Consider the following 18,929-nt stretch of genomic DNA (forward strand, 5'->3'; position numbering starts at 1 on the left):
CCTGCATGGATTCTCAGTAGAGCTGAGCGGGAGAGGCTGAAGATTCGGCTCTTCCCGACGGGAGTCGGCTCTTCTCGTTCGCTACAAAGAATCGGCTCTTAGAGTCGGGTTAGGGTAAAAGACATTACATTAGTATTATTGACTGTAAGAGCCAGGAAATGGTCACGTGATAAACTAATCACGTTTCAGTCATATTAAGGATTCGTTCAAAATGAACGAATCGTTCATGAAGATACACTTCAGCACTAGAAGATACAAACATACTGCTTCAACAATACTAGAAAATGGCAAACACTATTATTATTGAGTAATGGTATGTAAATGGAGAAGCCTCTCCAGTTCAGGTCTGGTCTTGAAACAGCTTCTGCAGCATTTTTCTGCTCTACCACGTCCAGAGAATGAATCGTACATATTATCCCGTGTTCAGGCAAACTGTATAATGGGTGTATAAAACTTGCATGCTATTCCATTGTTTGAAAGGCTAAACTAAAGTGTAACGATAATGAATGAGGAACTTAACGTTGCCTTTTAGCATTCTTAATCATTTAAAATGAATCATAAAACCTCTTATTGTATGGGATTCACAGGATTGTTCGTTGTCACAAACACACACCCCTCTCGTTATACTTCTTTTTTTTTTTTTTAATAACCTCATCATCAAAAGCAAATAGAACGAAATGTTATAAATAGATACAAAATATTATAAAGCAGTTATTACAGGAACATTTCTGAAACAAGACCTTTTGAGATCCACGATCATTTTATTCATAGACGTGTTTTCAGTCGATGCAAACGTACGGCAGGATATGAAGTTTACTTCCGTCTCCGTACGTGTCTAAAGATATGCATTCGGTCCAGCCGTACCACTGGCCCTGGCTGTCATAACAGCCATTAACCCCGGGCCAGTGCTTGTTGTTTATTTTGTGGACGTCCTCTGTCGTGACGTCTCGGTTTATCCCTGGCAAGTCGGTCTCTGTAACATTTTGCACCTGGACATAAGTTTTGCTGGCCTCCCTCATGCCGTCTTCCTCACATTTCAAGTACTCATTCATAAAAAAGTGCGCCCCTGGGACTTGACTTCCGGACGTTTTTAACAAACTGTTCTGGAGGTTCAGGTAATATTTGACGATTTCATTTTGCGCCATATCTTTCCAGTTCATTTTGTGCAAAGCGCTGGGTGAAGATGCAGATGGGCTTTGCTTCACGTTCACTGATTCGTTAACATCCACCGCTGGATTGTGTTGCTCCTCGCTCTGATTCACTGCAGAAGGTCTAATTTGTAGCGTGAGGGGATCGAAAGTCAATTTACGATTTTTCACTCGAGCGGGTTTACACACGTCGTCCGATGAACGACCTTCCACGTTGACGGTGTGGTCTCTCAACTGATTCTTCCTCCTCTTGCCATCGGATATTTTGATATCTTTTTCCGTTTCCATATTGGTTACCTCGCTGAGTAAACCTGGTTGAACCCGTGCTAGCTTGTTTTGCAGGTTATTGGTTTGTTCAAGCGTCCTTTCATTGTGTAGGAGCGATTCCTTCTCTGGGTGTGAAAGGTTTGACTGATGACACTCTGTGTGCATACCTTGGACGGAAGAGTGTAACAGCAGTGCAGGAAGAGGCTCGGATTCAGGGACAGAAAACGACGTTGGCTGCTTGCTTGAAACTAACTGCTTTACCGATCTAGGACTCGGGTTGTTGTAGTGACTCTGGGATTTGTGCTTTACTTTCTCACCAGCTGTTATGTCCCTTTGTCCCTGTTGTTGTAATACTGATTTTCTGAGGATCGTGGGTTCTTTGTTGAGTTCAGGAGAACTAAAGTGAGGTTTGACGGCACTGGGGTGTATTTGAAGATCCTCTGGACCACCGCTGCTTCCACTGGCTGTTGACAGTGCAGATCTTTTTGTGGCCTTTAACGTCGCCAGGTTCTTTTCCGCTTTTTGCGTACCCACGTGTTTAACAGGGTAGAATTTATCAGTGCTTGAAGAGTGAATACTGTGCAAAACAGGCATTTTGTCATTATCTGTCGCAGTCTGAGGAGACCTAGAAACCGGTAACGTCTGAGAGCGGTTGGATCCCACAAAAGTGCTTGAAAGTTCCTTCGGCAGTACTTCAGGTTGCTGTGGGTCAATCAGCTTCTGCCAGTTGCGCAGGAGCTTCTTTGCACGCTTTGCAAGATCCTCATCTCTGGTCTTCTTCCTCAAGTCGTTGATCAACTTCCCAAGCCGTGTTTCCTGTAAAAACAAATCGCATAAACTCAGTTAATCCAAAATCAATTGAAAAAGAAGTACAATACAATAGGATGTGCTGTTATAGGGAAATGATCAATGATGTGGTGGTGCGGTGCCGCCAGTTACCACCCTAAAATGTTCAAAAGAAGTGACTCTCTTTTTTCCCCTCCTTTACAAAGTGCAAATACCTGAGACTCCACAAATATTAAATAAACCATATTGTATTTGAATGACTGCATTAATATAAACCTGTGATTTATTCAAGATGGTGACTATGTTTTTAAAGCATTTCATTACATGTCATACTGTGTATGAGACAAATAAAATTGGAATCTGATGTAAATTAAAGCCAGAACTAAACAAATCCTTCAGAATCGAAAGTCCAACAGCTTGTTATACAGTCACAAGTTCTGACTTTCTATACTATAAGGGAGACCTGTTGTGTAGATAAGACAATTATAGCAAAGACTATGGCTTGTTAAACATCCCGTTCCAGATGTATTTGCCCCATTGCTGTTAGAATAACCTCCACACTTCTTAGCAGAGTTTTTAATAGATGTTGCAGCGTGCCTTTTGGTATTTGTGCTCATTCAGTTGTAAGAACATTAGCGAGGTCAGGCGAGGAGCCCTGCTGCACCTAGACCTTGAACACTTCTCACCTCAAGTGCTTCCTTTGTGATGGGGAACTTCTCTAGGCTGGAGATCACATCCAATACAGCCACCATATTGCTGATCTGTTAAAATACGTTATTGGATTAATGTTGGAACATTCTTTATTCAGCATGCACATTTATTACACTAAGCTACACACAAGGTACTTCACAGTAAGTCAAAAGCTGCAGAATTTATACCAACAGAAGTCCAAAATATACTCTAAAATGTCTACAGTAATATTTTATGTTTATTCATTTAGCAGACACTTTTATCCCACGCAGCTTACAAATGAGGAAATACCTGATGTAAACGTGATATAATCAAGCAAAGTAGTGTTATCATACAAGGCTTTTAATTAATTAAGTACTTAATTATTTAATAAATTATTCATTCATCCTCACTGAACAGGCACTACCAGGCGTCGGCCATTCTGACTTTTATTTATTTGATTTGTTCCATACTGAGCTTTTCATTTCTGCATTTAACTGAAAATGAACAAGTAAAAATAAATTTATAGGCATTTTATTGCCTTTGAGATATTGAACATTGTTTTGTTTTTTATTGTTGTTTAGGTATGTTTTTGAACACACTGGTTTGTGTAATATAGCCAGGAGTCGTTACAGACGCTCAAACCACAAAACCACAAAGTAAAATAAAACAAAACAAAACAAAAAAAACAAACAAAAAAAATCTCTTTAGACAGTAAACAAAGCTCATCCTACACATTAAACAAATCTCCTCGTTTACACAGTAAACAAATCTCCTCATTTACACAGTAAACAAATCTCCTCATTTACACAGTAAACAAATCTCCTCATTTACACAGTAAACAAATCTCCTCATTTACACAGTAAACAAATCTCCTCATTTACACAGTAAACAAATCTCATTTTACACAGTAAACAAATCTCCTCATTTACACAGTAAACAAATCTCCTCATTTACACAGTAAACAAATCTCCTCTTTGTTTACACAGTAAACAAATCTCCTCTTTGTTTACACAGTAAACAAATCTCCTCTTTGTTTACACAGTAAACAAATCTCCTCTTTGTTTACACAGTAAACAAATCTCCTCTTTGTTTACACAGTAAACAAATCTCCTCTTTGTTTACACAGTAAACCAATCTCCTCCTTGTTTACACTGTAAACAAATCTCCTCTTCGTTTACACAGTAACAAATATCAAGTAAACAAATATCATTTACACAGTAAACAAATCTCATTTTACACAGTAAACAAATCTCCCCGTTTACACAGTAAACAAATCTCCCCGTTTACACAGTAAACAAATCCCCTCTTCATTTACAAAGTAAACAAATCCCCTCTTCATTTACAAAGTAAACAAATCTCATCTTTGTTTACACAGTAAACCAATCTCCTCCTTGTTTACACAGTAAACCAATCTCCTCCTTGTTTACACAGTAAACCAATCTCCTCCTTGTTTACACTGTAAACCAATCTCCTCCTTGTTTACACTGTAAACCAATCTCCTCCTTGTTTACACTGTAAACCAATCTCCTCCTTGTTTACACTGTAAACCAATCTCCTCCTTGTTTACACTGTAAACCAATCTCCTCCTTGTTTACACTGTAAACCAATCTCCTCCTTGTTTACACTGTAAACCAATCTCCTCCTTGTTTACACTGTAAACCAATCTCCTCCTTGTTTACACTGTAAACCAATCTCCTCCTTGTTTACACTGTAAACCAATCTCCTCCTTGTTTACACTGTAAACCAATCTCCTCCTTGTTTACACTGTAAACCAATCTCCTCCTTGTTTACACTGTAAACCAATCTCCTCCTTGTTTACACTGTAAACCAATCTCCTCCTTGTTTACACTGTAAACCAATCTCCTCCTTGTTTACACTGTAAACCAATCTCCTCCTTGTTTACACTGTAAACCAATCTCCTCCTTGTTTACACTGTAAACCAATCTCCTCCTTGTTTACACAGTAAACCAATCTCCTCCTTGTTTACACAGTAAACCAATCTCCTCCTTGTTTACACAGTAAACAAATCTCCTCTTCGTTTACACAGTAAACAAATCTCCTCTTCGTTTACACAGTAAACAAATCTCCTCTTCGTTTACACAGTAAACAAATCTCCTCTTCGTTTACACAGTAAACAAATCTCCTCTTCGTTTACACAGTAAACAAATCTCCTCTTCGTTTACACAGTAAACAAATCTCCTCTTCGTTTACACAGTAAACAAATTTCCTCTTCGTTTACACAGTAAACAAATTTCCTCTTCGTTTACACAGTAAACAAATTTCCTCTTCGTTTACACAGTAAACAAATTTCCTCTTCGTTTACACAGTAAACAAATTTCCTCTTCGTTTACACAGTAAACAAATTTCCTCTTCGTTTACACAGTAAACAAATTTCCTCTTCGTTTACACAGTAAACAAATTTCCTCTTCGTTTACACAGTAAACAAATTTCCTCTTCGTTTACACAGTAAACAAATTTCCTCTTCGTTTACACAGTAAACAAATTTCCTCTTCGTTTACACAGTAAACAAATTTCCTCTTCGTTTACACAGTAAACAAATTTCCTCTTCGTTTACACAGTAAACAAATTTCCTCTTCGTTTACACAGTAAACAAATTTCCTCTTCGTTTACACAGTAAACAAATTTCCTCTTCGTTTACACAGTAAACAAATTTCCTCTTCGTTTACACAGTAAACAAATTTCCTCTTCGTTTACACCGTAAACAAATTTCCTCTTCATTTACACCGTAAACAAATCTCCTTGTTTACACTGTAAACGAATCTCATCTTACACAGTAAACAAATCTCCTTATTTAGACAGTAAACAATTCTTCTCTATGTTTACACAGTAAAGAAGTCTACTTTTTGTGCAAAAGGTGCTGCTTGCTTTGCCTGAGATGAAGAAGCTCACAGAAGAGAAGAGACTAAACCCAATGTTTTCTCTGTGACATATTTACTGACTCGTCAGACGCTTGATGAGTCTGAGGACATCTGGCTTCAGACATGGAAACTGAAGCCTATTTAAATGTGCACCTGCAAGTGATGGGCTTAAACGGTTTCAAGTTTCTGTTCATAAAAATGCAAATTCATACATTCCAGTAATTAGTGTGTGAAGCATGCAAAAGCTGATCATGGAGCTGATAGATCGACATCAGACATCAGATCTGCTCACAACATGCTGATCATTAGAGCTACACACTTTTTTTTAGAAATTAATAAAGCCTTTTATTACGATTGTCACTGTGCATTTTACAATCTTTACAGAAAGCAGCACAATTGTTATTTATATTGTCTGGCTTATAAGAGTTAATCACTAACATGGACTAACCTTATAAGGTGCTGACTAGTGTATTTAGTTTTTGTACATTTGTTTCTACATTTGAGGTTTATAATTTTGCACAAACAAGCCTGTCAATTTACATATTCGTTCATGATTATTTAGGTACGTTCCCAAACGCACTGCTTCTCACTGAGCTCCCAGAAGTGGTCCAAGTAATATATCCAAGAGTTCCCTGTGGTTTCTTTATAATATTACACTCGGCAAAACCACAAGTCAACATTAATTAATGAATGATTGAGTTGTTAGACGTTTTGACTGGTTGATTGAATAAAATGGGTTAGAAAAACCACATGTTCTGTTTGTGGAACAATTAAAAGGTCTATCACTCCCAAATATATAGGCAGAATATTACTAAACAAATAGGGTCTAATATTTAAATAGTAGAATTATGTTGGTAAAATAATTCTATACTGAGGGGCTTTCATTCTGCAGAAAGGCCAACAAGAGAGAGATCATGGTAACCAAATCTGAGACCTTTCAGGAACAGGTGTATTTATAAATGAGGTCATGTGACACTTTCATTTTACACACACACACACACACACACTTACACACACACAGCTTCAGCATACCAAGACATTTTGGACAATTTCATGCTCTTTGTGGGAACAGTTTGGGGATGACCCTACCTGTTCCAACATGACTGCACACCTGTGACCAAAGCAAGGTCCATAAAGACATGGACGAGTGAGTTTGGTGTGGACGACCTTGACTGACCTGCTCAGAGTCCTGACCTCAACCCCATAGAACACCTTTAGGATGAATTAGAGTGGACACTGTGAGCCAGGTCAAAACTGGGACGTCTGCCTTTACATGCACATGAATGTAATATGGAGTTGTAACCCCGCCCTTTAACAGCTTCAACTCTTCTGGGAAGGCTTTCCACAAGGTTTAGGAGTGTGTTTATGGGAATTTTTGACCATTCCTCTAGAAGCACATTGTGAGGTCAGGCACTGATGTTGGACGAGAAGGTCTGGCTCACAGTCTCCACTCTAATTCATCCCAAAGGTGTTCTATCTCCTTGAGGTCAGGACTCTGTGAAGTTCCTCCACACCAAACTCACTCATCCGTGTCTTTATGGACCTTGCTTTGGTCACTGGTGTGCAGTCATGTTGGAACAGGAAGGGGTCATCCCCAAACTGTTCCCACAAAGAGCATGAAATTGTCCAAAATGTCTTGGTATGAAGCTGAAGCATTAAGAGTTCCTTTCCTTTCAAGCCCAACCCTGAAAAACAACACCTGAATTCAATGACTTGGAGGAGTGTCCAAAAACTTTTGTCAATATAGTGTATATTAAAAACAATCCCAGTTAAGTCTATTTCCGGTCCAAGCTGTAACATTGCAAAATGTGGGAAAAGTTCATAGGGGGTGAATACTTATGCAAGGCGCTTTAAATGGAGACATTATTAAATACAGAGATTCACAGAGATCACAATACAAACTATGATACAATGTTTTAAGAGGATAACTCCATTGTTTTAGCAGGTACAGATACATTTCCCACCTTTAGTGATGCAGGTTAAGCCTTTCACTAGAGGTTGTTTAACGGTGGCTAAACCGGAAGTGCTAGCTGAGCAATACAAGAGGTGGACAGGCTGCAAATGTATTTTATTGTCAGCAATAATAATAAAACTGAAGGGAAGAAAAATAAGAAATGCAACAGCAACAAAAAAAATGATGATGTTACTTACGTTGCAGTGAGCGTCAGTCGCCTGAAGCAGCCGGTCTCTGATTAGCTGTGCTGTTTCCGTCACCGACGCCGTTGTCATGGTCATTCTAGGCAAAGCGTCTCGCGCACTGTCTAAGTCCTAATCTACCGCTGATTAGAATCGCTGTGAGAGATTTAACATTGTACAGTCCATCGCTGAATATCTGCTCGCTCGAACTTCGGTGATCCAAATAAAGGGAAAGTTGTTCAAGTTAACAAAAGAACACTTTAACCCTGTCGCTATGAAGCGTCCTCTCTGCCTCGGTTTCTCTGTCAGCTGCCGCGGCTAAACCAATAGCTATAAATCCAGCTCGCGTTGCCTGATGGGAAATTTCAGTCCTTTCATCAGGCTGAATTCCAAATAGATCTCTTTAGAGACGGAGTGCACTACGTAGGCTGCCTATACTATTATTTCGGACCACGTGTAGTGCACTTATACCTCGAGTATAGCTGTATTTGGGATTCAGCCAAAGAAAGACGCTAGAAATAGAAATATCCCTCGGCTACAGAACCCGAAGCGTGTCTGACAGAAATGTAAACGTTTATGAAGAGTCATAAATATGTCAAAACGAATCATAAAAATAAACGAATGACTAATAAATTATTTCAAATTTAAGGAATAGGAAACGGTAGCAATTCAGGTATGTAAAAAATACGTGTAAGTAGGTAATTCTATTTAAAATGTATTAATACTAATTTTAATTCTTCCAGCGGCTACGTGTGAATGCCTGGCTTCCTACACTGAGCATGCGCAGTAGGAGATTTTCGCTTGTTTATACGGTTTCTAGGCTTCAAGGTCTCCTACTTTGTTTTGAAATCCATGTTAGTGATTATGTCATTTAAATGCTGTATATATGTTCCCTATATACAAACAAATTCTTTGGATTTTAAAAACTGACACCAAACCTCAGCAAAAACATAGCTTTACATTTCCTTGTAAACCCCCCCCCACACACACATTTCTTTTCCTACTTCAAATGTACTTGTATTTTGCTATACAGTGAAGACATTTGAGTTTATAAATTTTAAAAAAAATTTAAGCCTACAGTAAAGTAGACTTTGCTTTAAACCACATCTCAGCATTTAGGAATCAGTTTTTAATGACAGTATACACTATAACCATGTTACAATAGTATTGTTGCAGATATATTTCATGTCCATATACACCGATCAGGCATAGCATTATGACCACCTGCCTAACATAGTGTTGGTCCCTGCTAAAACAGCCCTGACCCGTCCTGCATTGTGTATTCTGACCCCTTTCTATCAGAACCAGCATTAACTTCAGCAATCTGAGCAACAGTAGCTCGTCTGTCGGATCACACGGGCCAGCCTTCTCTCCCCACATGCATCAGTGAGCCTCGGACGCCCATGACCCTGTTGCCAGTTCACCACTGTTCCTTCCTTGGACCAGGATAAGGTCTGGATCCACACTGACCCTTAAAGCAGTTTACTGTTTTGTTATCTGTTCAGTTTCAAACCTCTGGACACACACACACACACACACCATGACCAGATCAGATAGCAAAGATTAATGCAAGTCACTTTTAATAGAAGGTCAGTGTTTTTCTTGCAAAGAACAAAAAATGACTTTTGCATCTAAACTGAATAAAACCATCAGATATTCTTTTAATATTTATACAATAAGCAATTTGTATTAAAACAATTCTCATGTAACAAAGGAATCAGAGAAATATTAGCCATTTTACTTGCTGGAACTTCCCAAATTTAACAGAAAATATTAAAAAGAAAAAGAAAACAGATTACTTCATGGTGCTGTTCTATTAGCCAATGTGTGTGCAGCTGATATTCACAAAAACGCTTCATATCTGCTGACGATCACAAGCACATCAACTGACAAGCAATATGTCAGTTTGAAATTATAAAGACACCACAGTCAACATCAGTCCTGAAGACCTTCAAAATGACCATTAGTTGACCCATAAGACACTGGCGTAATGGATACGATGGAGGAAACGAAATTTCCCACTCCAAAGGCTCTTGAGAAGACAAAGCCAGAGTTGAAGATCCCAGTACCGAAAAAGAAAAGTGTTGAGGATTGTCCTTCATGTCCAGGTTGAGAATGGATTGGGTTACGATCCGAATAACCTGATAACAAAATTTGGGGGTCAAAACACACAATATATAATGGCAGATACACTATATTGCCAAAAGTTTTGGGACACCCCTCCAAATCATTGAATTCAGGTTGTTTTTTTTGTTTTTTTTTTTCAGGGGTTGGGTTCGGCCCCTTAGTTCCAGTGAAAGGAACTCTTAATGCTTCTTCATACCAAGACATTTTGGACACTTTCATGCTCCCAACTTTGTGGGAACAGTTTGGGGATGACCCCTTCCTGTTCCAACATGACTGCACCCCAGTGCACAAAGCAAGCTCCATAAAGACATGGATGAGTGAGTTTGGTGTGGATGTTCTCATCCAGCATCAGTGTCTGACCTCACAAATGCACTTCTAGAGAGGAATGGTCACAAATTCCCATAAACACACTCCTAAACCTTGTGGAAAACCTTCCCAGAAGAGTTGAAGCTGTTATAGTTGCAAAGGATGGGACAACTCCATATTACATTCATGTGCATGTGAAGGCAGATGTCCCAGTTTTGGTCTGGCTCACAGTCTCCGCTCTAATTCATCCCAAAGGTGTTCTATGGGGTTGAGGTCAGGACTCTGTGCAGGTCAGTCAAGTTCCTCCACACCAAACTCACTCATCCGTGTCTTTATGGACCTTGCTTTGTGCACTGGTGTACAGTTATGTTGGAACAGGAAGGGGTCATCCCCAAACTGTTCCCACAAAGTTGGGAGCATGAAATTGTCCAAAATGTCTTGGTATGAAGCTGAAGCATTAAGGGTTCCTTTCACTGGAACTAAGGGGCCGAGTCCAACCCCTGAAAAACCACACCTCAACTCAATGCTTTGGAGGGGTGTCCCAAAACTTTTGGCAATGCAGTGTATAACAACTGAGATATTTGTTGAATCCCCTGACAGCACTGTGGATAACTCACAGGATCATGCAGAACATGATGAAGATGTTCCAGAGCGCTATAAAAATGCGGAAGTAGCGCAGACTCAGTAAAAACTCCCGGATGTTGTCACCTGGGTGGAAACAGGTAGATCACCGGAACATGTTAGACTTCCCTCACACGGAAATGGTCAGGAATTATGAGTCTATATATTTTTTAGTACCTGTTGTTGATCGGCTGGGATCATCGCCGAATCCGTGCGTTTGAGACTCTTTCCTTTTCCTGTCATTTATACACACACACACACACACACAGAATATCAAGCAGCTATGACAGATTTGGATTTAAATACCATCTAAAAGGTGTACTTACAGTTTAAAGTTTAAAACAGCCCCGGCGTTCATTAGCAAAGTGCTAAAAAACAACAACAACGAAAAGCAGATCAGATGCGTGACGTGGATCAACACTGCGCAGCTCTCTAGCTCTTTTACACCACAGATCAGATTACATTATGAATCTAAAAAATCCTTATCGAAAACTAAGAATCAATGATAGTTACATGTGCATAAGGAATTTTATTTAATTGTTTAATTTTACCAGAAAATTAACAGATCGCCGATCATCTTGTCTCGTCTCAATCTCCCCTTCTTCTGGCAGCATTAAAGTGTTCAACGTTGACGGTAAACTCACCGTCGCCACCTGGTGGTCAAGACTGAATTACAACAACAACAGAATAATAATACGTAATAATAATCCTCCTCCTCATCGTCATCATCAAGTCAAAAAGCTTTTATTGTCATTTGAACCACATTTAGCTGACGCAGTACACAGTGAAACGAGACATCGTTTCTCCAGGACCCTGGTGCACCATAGAATAACACGACAACATACACCTATCAAGCATAACATTATGAAGTAAATAAGACTGATGATCTCCTCATCATGGCACAGGGTTTGTGGGTGAGATATATGTGTTAGAAGCAGGAAAAATGGGCAAGCGTAAGGACCACTTTTGATAGATACTGACCACTACAGACTGGAACACCCCACAAGAGCTGCAGTTTTGGAGATGCTCTGATCCAGTGGTCTAGCCATCAAAATTTGGCCCTTCGTCAAACTCGCTCAAATCCTTACACTTGTCCATTTTTCCTGCTTCTAACATCAACTTTGAGGACAAAATGTTGACTTGCTGCCTAATATATCCCACCCACTAACAGGTGCCATGATGAGGAGATCATCATGCTCAGAATGTCTGATGCATGCCCTCATCCGAACAGTTTATCTGGTTGGAGTAGGTGTGGTATTAGCCTACACTTTAGATCCTGCAGGATGTGAGCTGGAGGTCAGTCTTCCTGTTCGGCAGGTTTCCTCACTTATTTACCTAGGCTGTGTAGCCTACACTTTTCCTGTGCCACCCATAAGAGGCAGTATAACACCGCAGTGCTCTGTCCCAGATCTCCTGCTCCGTGCCATCCTGAAGTCTTCATTTAAGCTTGGGGGTGCAGATGAGCTGCAGTATATTAATAGGAGGCTATAGGTGTCCAGATCTCTTTCATTCTCGCAGGCTTTTGCTCGGACACACCATCCACGGGCCTTTAACCAGCTCTCTGTGCATGCGCTAATACTGCAAACCACCATGGAGGTACTGGACGCCCTAAATCTGGGCGAATTTGCCCAATATTTCTCAAAAATGGCCATGTTTCCTGTATTTGATCTGGCCTATTACATCGTGTCCATACTCTACCTCAAGTATGAGCCAGGTAAGTGGTACAGATTTGCTTTTATTATTCATTTGCGTTTATTTCTGCCTATTCAGTTGCACGAAACGGAACCTATGTCCGTCTGACACTTGTTTGTTTTTAATGTTTTGCCAAATTATCCACGGATAAGTGCTTTAAACATGTCACTCCCACTACGCCATGTGTATCCCAGTCTAAGGGTTAATATTAGAGCAAGCACGCGCCATGATATTTAGGATTTGCGCGTTATTGCGCGTTATTCGTTTCTCCACATTTTAATGCTCAGAGCAATGCTGTCGACCCCCCTGCTCGAAATCTGATAGATGCTCTACACATGCCAGAGCTGGAATAAATAGACCTGCCCTAAATAGACAACAGCAAGAGAGCAAGTGTCCACAACTTTGCCCTGTTTTAAAAGGGAAGCCTATATACAACGACTGCAATAAATATTAAAGCAGCGGATAGTAAACTGTTTCTATAGCAACCGTGTGATGATATTGCTACAACTCTGTGTCAGGGTTGAAACACAATGGTCATTTCATAACAAAGCTTGTAATGTCAATAAAAAACAAAACAAAAAGGTGCACCAGTAATGACCCAGATATATATACTGTACATACATACATAGTGCTGCTTGGTCAGTGGTCAGTTCTGTCCATGTGTTGTTATGTAAGGAATAAAACACAACAGGCTATTGTGATGTCACCCAACAAATGCTTTCCCTATGTGGGTTACGTCTTACTCTATTTTTGTATGTATTAAAAAACCGTTTATTATTTGTTTATACGCCTCAACTGTTAAGAAAGTTAAGAGGACAAAATGTTGTTTATCATCTTACAGAGACCTCAGAGAAACCTCAAAGCACAGATTTACCTCGGAGACTCCTTCTCTAAATGTTACGTAAACGTGTCCTCACAGAAAGCATCACCGTATCAACACTCCCTTTATGCAGAGCGTCCACTATAGAAGTCTTTGTGATTAACTGTGCATTAATCTACTTTACCAGTCAGATCGAAGACCGTCATGATTAGATATCATTCACAGGACCTTGCTTTTCTGAATCAAGTTTCCGGGACTTTAACAATTGCTTTAACGAGGATTCAGACATTTGTGAGACTCGATAGAAAAACAACCCAGTGCTTTATACAGTATGTGATTTCCAAGGTTGACAGGCTTGCAAACAATTTGCATACGACTGCAGTTCATTTGTCTAGAGAAGGAAAAAAAAAGCTAAATGGACGTAGTTTCTTTCACATGACTCGCACAATTCGATAAGTCTCATGCACAAATGCTACGGCTTTGGCCATGCTGGAGGTCACAGATCGCAGCCAGTTGCCATGAATGAGTTGCCACAGACTGATGTTTATTTTTAGTCAACATTTGATAGGATCACTTCTCCTTTAAAATGGCTGATGGTCACACCTGTTCCATAAGATCTGTTTGTCCATTACTCTTAGATTTCTGCTATCATTTCTAACGATTAAACACCGACTGGTGTGTAGTGACATTTAGACACATTACTATTCGTATCTTTTGTTTATGTATTGTTCATATATCTTGCCAGGTTACACAACTCCGATCCAGGTAAATCTGTAGAAACACTAAGTACATGGCACTAAGTACAAGTGCCTAAAGTGTTGGATTCTCCTGAACCATTAACCCCGTAGAAAGACACTAATTAGGGATAATTATATGAGTCTCTGTTGGCCAGGCTCAGTGGAAGTGTCCCGCAGAAGCCCCGTGGCCTCCTGGCTCTGCGCAATGCTCTACTGCTTCGGGAGCTACATCCTAGCTGACATCATGCTCGGACACAGCCCCATCGACTATTTCCATAATAACAGCCACATCCTCCTGGCCTCAGCTGTCTGGTAAGTCTCTATGGTTCAGGAAGCAGATACTCTGTAGCCACGTGCAGAGTGATTTACATTAAATTTACATCTAGGAACTACGTTGCTGTGTCCTGCAGCTTTGACGTGCCCTAAATGAAGAGTGAAGAATTAAAGCAAGACGTTTATTATAATGATTGATTAAGTTCCATAATTACACTGTATTTACATCATGCAGCACATTAAATAAAAAGGCAAACAATTCAGGCTCCAATGGAAAAGTCTCAGTGGACATGGACAGGGATGTTCTGAGAGCTTCCTAGCCTATTTAAAGTCAATAGCATTAGCATGAGGAGAGATGTGTCTCTGCAGCCTTATAGTAAGTTAAGTGATCACATATGCATTACTACACAGTGAAATTCTTTCTTCGCATATCCCATCCTCAAGGGTTGGGATCATAGCACATGGTCAGCCATGATGTAGTGCCGGAGGAGCAGTGAGGATTGAAGGCCATGCTCATGGGTCTAACGCCAGCAGCTTGGCAGTGCTTTGGCTTGAACCCCGATCTTCAACCCAGAACCTTAACCATTTGAGCTTCCACCGCCTACAACATTAGTATTAATATAATATTTGATTAAATTCACAATAAACAATTTTCTCATAACACTTTGTCTTACAAAAATGTAGTACAAATATACAGTAGCAACATCATTAGCACTATCGATGAATAAAAGACATAAAGAATGATCTTGAATGATTCATTTGAAAGTACTTTATCCTGTTTGGGAAGGAATTAAGGAACCATATTTTGATCAGACTGTATAACAATTTCAAACACTTATCCTACACATGGTCACAGGGTACATGGAGCCTATTCCCAAGGGGCAGAGGGGACACCCTGGTTAGGATGCCAACCCATTGCATCTCACAATCAGAACACACACACACACACTACAGACAATTTAGATATGCTAATCAGCTTACACTGCATGTCTATGGACTGGGGAGAAAACCAAAGTACCTGGAAAAGTGCCTACTCATGAAGCTCATATAAACAGTTAAATCGAACCTGCAGTCTTGGAGGCTGCCTAATGCCGTAAATGTAGGCATGAGGCAATCATGCTAACCAATAAGTCACCAAAAGTCTCAGGATTAAAATCATACCAGGCTATCTATCTAGTTAGTTGAGGTACAATATTCCAGGCCCTGTGCAAGACATGGGTATGACATTACATTATATTTATCTATAAAGTAAATTCCCATTTTCTAAAATAACATTAGTATTATTTCAAAAAATTGAGATTTCATTCAATTGGCAGTTCTTTCGTTTGACTGTATGTTTTAACATATACAGTATATAAATTTTGGGAGATAGACCATAGTAGCTGAAACTCCGCCCTCTTCCTAGTTAACCTCCTGTTCCATTCTATCTCTGTCTCTTTTGTTCCATCTTCTCCATAGTATTTAAACTCATACACAGGCCTCTTAAGTGGCTTAGCTGTCTTGTGCAAAGTTCTAGTTCTTTCCCCCCTTTTTAAAGGTCCATATTCCCTACCACCATTTATAAATGCTTCTTTTTCTCTTTCTCTCCCTACAGGTATCTCATCTTCTACTGCCCGCTAAACTTGTTCTACAAATGTGTCTCATTCCTGCCCATTAAACTGGTGCTAGTAGGTATGAAGGAAGTTGTCCGTACTCGCAAAATCGCTGCCGGAGTGCACCACGCTCATCATGCTTACCACCACGGCTATTTCATCATGATCATCACTGGTTATGTTAAGGGTAAGTAAGGGAAGCTTTAAATTAAAGTCACTCTGAAGAGCTGCTCATTTTATCTGTGACTGTGATTGATTTGGCTGTAAAGATTTGGGAGAATTTCGCAGGGCAAACAAGAAAGCTTCAAAGTGTTGTCAAAGAAAGCAGTTTGTTTCATTGCCCTGTAAATGTACTCCTACATAAACAGTTATGATACTGATGTCTGGAAGAAGTCATGCCCTTGTGTATCGAATGTCATCCTGTGGCATGATCCTCAAGAGAGTATCACTTTCTCTCCAACTGTTAAGGAGATTATTTTAAATGGCCACGTGCAATCCCGATCCCAGCCTGGAAGGGAAAATCACTTCTTCTGACATGACACACTTTCTTCTTATGTCCTTGTAGGATCTGGAGTAGCTCTCATGTCAAATTTTGAGCAGCTCTTGCGTGGAGTGTGGAGACCAGAGACCAATGAAATTCTCAACATGTCATTGTGAGTGTTTCTTTACTTCAGCACCTAGTGTAGGATGTGTCACCTTGAGTAAAACATAAAACAGGTAGAAAAATGCTCAACAATGTGGTAGCAGAGGAAGTTTCCAATAAACTTGTCCGTGATCCTGATGTTCCTGATATCACTTGCATTACAGCAGCTATAAACAGAATAAGGTTTCTTGCATAGATTTCCTTCATAGACTTTAATTTAAAAAAAAAAACGTCTCTATATTGCAAATGCTCCCATATCTGCCTGGGTGTTCCCGGTCTGCAGTGGTCAGTATCTATCAAAAGTTCTCCAAGGAAGGAACAGTGACAGGGTCATGGGCGGCCGAGGCTCATTGATGCACATGGGGAGAGAAGGCTGACCCGTGTGATCCGATCCAACAGACGAGCTACTGTTGCTCAAACTGCTGAAGAAGTTAATGCTGGTTCTGATAGAAAGGGGTCAGAATACACAGTGCAGGACGGGTCAGGGCTGTTTTGGCAGGGACCAACACAATATTAGGCAGATGGTCATAATGTTATGCCTGATTATTGTGTAATTTGGGCAGTGTCTGTTGGATAACAGTGTTGTGGGATTGGTTGTGAGCTCAGTGTTTTATTTTTTAATTCAGTTCGTTGAAGATACACACTTAAATCATGTTCATGGATTAAAATTATTCTATTGGTCTTGCATTTGATGTGCAACAGGCAGGCAATAAAACAGGCTGGTGGCATTAAACAAGGAATATCCATAATAAAAATCAGGCTAGGGTCAAATTCAGGAAACTATAAAAATGAGGCACGAGCACAAATACACAAATGCACAAGACTTTTTAATGAAAGCCAGAAACAGCTAAAACAGTTTAAACTAAGAAACCAAAGTTTACCTGCTGCCTTACAAATGTGAGTAAACTCAACTTTAAGATGTTTAACTCAATGGATTTCATTAAATTTGGAAACTAAACTTGTGTTCAATATTCAAAACTGGAATTACAGAGAAGAAGAAGTTTCACATAACTTCTAATAAATGGAGCTATCAGTGTAGGGTATTACGTTCTTAAAACTGGACACAACTGGGCAACACACCAATGACCGGACAGGGGTGGAGACAGGATTAGGGCTGTTATGACGTGTCATGGGTTCAAAACCAAATGAATGGATGCACTTAGAGGAAGAATGACACACTGATTATAGCAATACAAAAGTTTCTATACATATATTGTACTATAACTATATTTCACTGCAGCACGTTGCTGTATGGTCAGTATTCTTAAAAATCTGTCTCTGTATGTATTTGCAGCCCTACTAAAGCCAGTCTGTATGGAGCCATTCTGTTTACACTTCAGGAGGCACACTGGCTTCCTGTGTCCAAGAGCACCCTCATTTGCATCTTCACTCTGTTCATGGCTACATCTAAGGTATGGTCTTTTGTCAAAGAAGACTGGACTACTTTAACAGATTAACATCGACCGATGTTTCTTCTCTAGGTGGTCATGACAGCTCGCCACTCTCACGGATCTCCCTTCACTCTCGTCGAGTCCTGGGTTTCCCACCTGCTCTTCGGATCTCCTCTCGCTGTCGAAGAGGCTCATAATCACCACCACACTGCCCCGGCTGCTGCCTCTGCCCCTGCCTCTCCAGCCAAAACCAAGGAGGAACTGAGCGAAGGCACTCGCAAGAGAAAAGCCAAGAAAGCGGAGTAGACACTCAGCTACACCACCAACAGTCTGTTCTCCGGCTATTTTTTTGATACCTGGGTTTATAGTCCTTATCTTGAAAGATTTTGCTGTTCACTGACTAAAGTTTGTTTTTTTAATGGTGCTTTAAATGACAGATACTTTGTAGGGACTCTGTAAATAGTTCACCAGTAATTATCATCCTTCCTGTTAATATATAGTGTATAACTCTATTTATTATGTACATTGTAGTTGGTCAGTGGAGCTCCTGTCAGTGGTGAACTATTTTATAGACAGAAGAAAAATCTTGGGATTATTAAGCCCAGTGAAAGGTGTGAAACGGTCCTTTTCCCCATACAGAACAACATCTGGCTTCTGAATGAAGCAGAGTACACACTTTATATCACACTGCATTTGACAGTACGACATTTTCAGAAGTAAATATATTTTCCAATCACATCTGTTTCTGTGTCATTACATGCTCCCGAAAAACGAGTGGTCTTGTTACCAGTAAAGCCTGATACAGCTGTTATACTCTATACTCTTGTTTCTTTATGGTC

The 18,929-nt window shown here is 39.9% G+C and overlaps 3 protein-coding genes across 3 annotated transcripts; 1 reads left to right on the forward strand and 2 right to left on the reverse strand.

Moving 5' to 3' along the window:
• Nucleotides 1-644: 644 nt before the first annotated feature.
• LOC131360120 (mediator of RNA polymerase II transcription subunit 26-like) lies at nucleotides 645-8,215 on the reverse strand. Its single transcript, XM_058400227.1, has 3 exons — nucleotides 7,904-8,215; nucleotides 2,888-2,962; nucleotides 645-2,231 (listed from the first exon to the last, which is right to left on the reverse strand). The coding sequence occupies exons 1-3, from the start codon at nucleotides 7,985-7,987 to the stop codon at nucleotides 780-782; spliced, it is 1,611 nt and encodes a 536-aa protein (XP_058256210.1). The 5' UTR covers nucleotides 7,988-8,215; the 3' UTR covers nucleotides 645-779.
• A 1,476-nt stretch (nucleotides 8,216-9,691) lies between these two features.
• On the reverse strand, nucleotides 9,692-11,605 carry smim7 (small integral membrane protein 7). The gene is made up of 5 exons (XM_058400880.1): nucleotides 11,494-11,605; nucleotides 11,269-11,310; nucleotides 11,120-11,178; nucleotides 10,939-11,029; nucleotides 9,692-10,029 (listed from the first exon to the last, which is right to left on the reverse strand). The coding sequence occupies exons 1-5, from the start codon at nucleotides 11,517-11,519 to the stop codon at nucleotides 10,014-10,016; spliced, it is 234 nt and encodes a 77-aa protein (XP_058256863.1). The 5' UTR covers nucleotides 11,520-11,605; the 3' UTR covers nucleotides 9,692-10,013.
• Nucleotides 11,606-12,354: 749 nt separating this feature from the next.
• Nucleotides 12,355-18,826, forward strand: tmem38a (transmembrane protein 38A). Its single transcript, XM_058400879.1, has 6 exons — nucleotides 12,355-12,656; nucleotides 14,347-14,503; nucleotides 16,059-16,243; nucleotides 16,622-16,709; nucleotides 17,994-18,111; nucleotides 18,181-18,826. The coding sequence occupies exons 1-6, from the start codon at nucleotides 12,533-12,535 to the stop codon at nucleotides 18,394-18,396; spliced, it is 888 nt and encodes a 295-aa protein (XP_058256862.1). The 5' UTR covers nucleotides 12,355-12,532; the 3' UTR covers nucleotides 18,397-18,826.
• The last annotated feature ends 103 nt before the right edge of the window (nucleotides 18,827-18,929 follow it).

Source organism: Hemibagrus wyckioides, linkage group LG10 (assembly GCF_019097595.1).
Source record: "Hemibagrus wyckioides isolate EC202008001 linkage group LG10, SWU_Hwy_1.0, whole genome shotgun sequence".
NCBI classification, from domain to species: domain Eukaryota; kingdom Metazoa; phylum Chordata; class Actinopteri; order Siluriformes; family Bagridae; genus Hemibagrus; species Hemibagrus wyckioides.

Excerpts from the sequence above, each read along its gene's own strand:
- tmem38a (XM_058400879.1), top strand. The coding sequence starts at position 12,533 with ATGGAGGTACTGGACGCCCTAAATCTGGGCGAATTTGCCCAATATTTC. Across the intron at positions 14,504-16,058 it reads CTCCTGGCCTCAGCTGTCTG|GTATCTCATCTTCTACTGCC; the intron begins GTAAGTCTCTAT and ends CTCTCCCTACAG. Across the intron at positions 16,244-16,621 it reads CATCACTGGTTATGTTAAGG|GATCTGGAGTAGCTCTCATG; the intron begins GTAAGTAAGGGA and ends ATGTCCTTGTAG.
- LOC131360120 (XM_058400227.1), bottom strand. The coding sequence starts at position 7,987 with ATGACCATGACAACGGCGTCGGTGACGGAAACAGCACAGCTAATCAGA. Across the intron at positions 2,963-7,903 it reads CGACTGACGCTCACTGCAAC|ATCAGCAATATGGTGGCTGT; the intron begins GTAAGTAACATC and ends GTATTTTAACAG. Across the intron at positions 2,232-2,887 it reads TCACAAAGGAAGCACTTGAG|GAAACACGGCTTGGGAAGTT; the intron begins GTGAGAAGTGTT and ends TTGTTTTTACAG.
- smim7 (XM_058400880.1), bottom strand. The coding sequence starts at position 11,519 with ATGATCGGCGATCTGTTAATTTTCTG. Across the intron at positions 11,311-11,493 it reads GGCGATCTGTTAATTTTCTG|CACTTTGCTAATGAACGCCG; the intron begins GTAAAATTAAAC and ends GTTGTTTTTTAG. Across the intron at positions 11,030-11,119 it reads TCCCAGCCGATCAACAACAG|GTGACAACATCCGGGAGTTT; the intron begins GTACTAAAAAAT and ends GTTTCCACCCAG.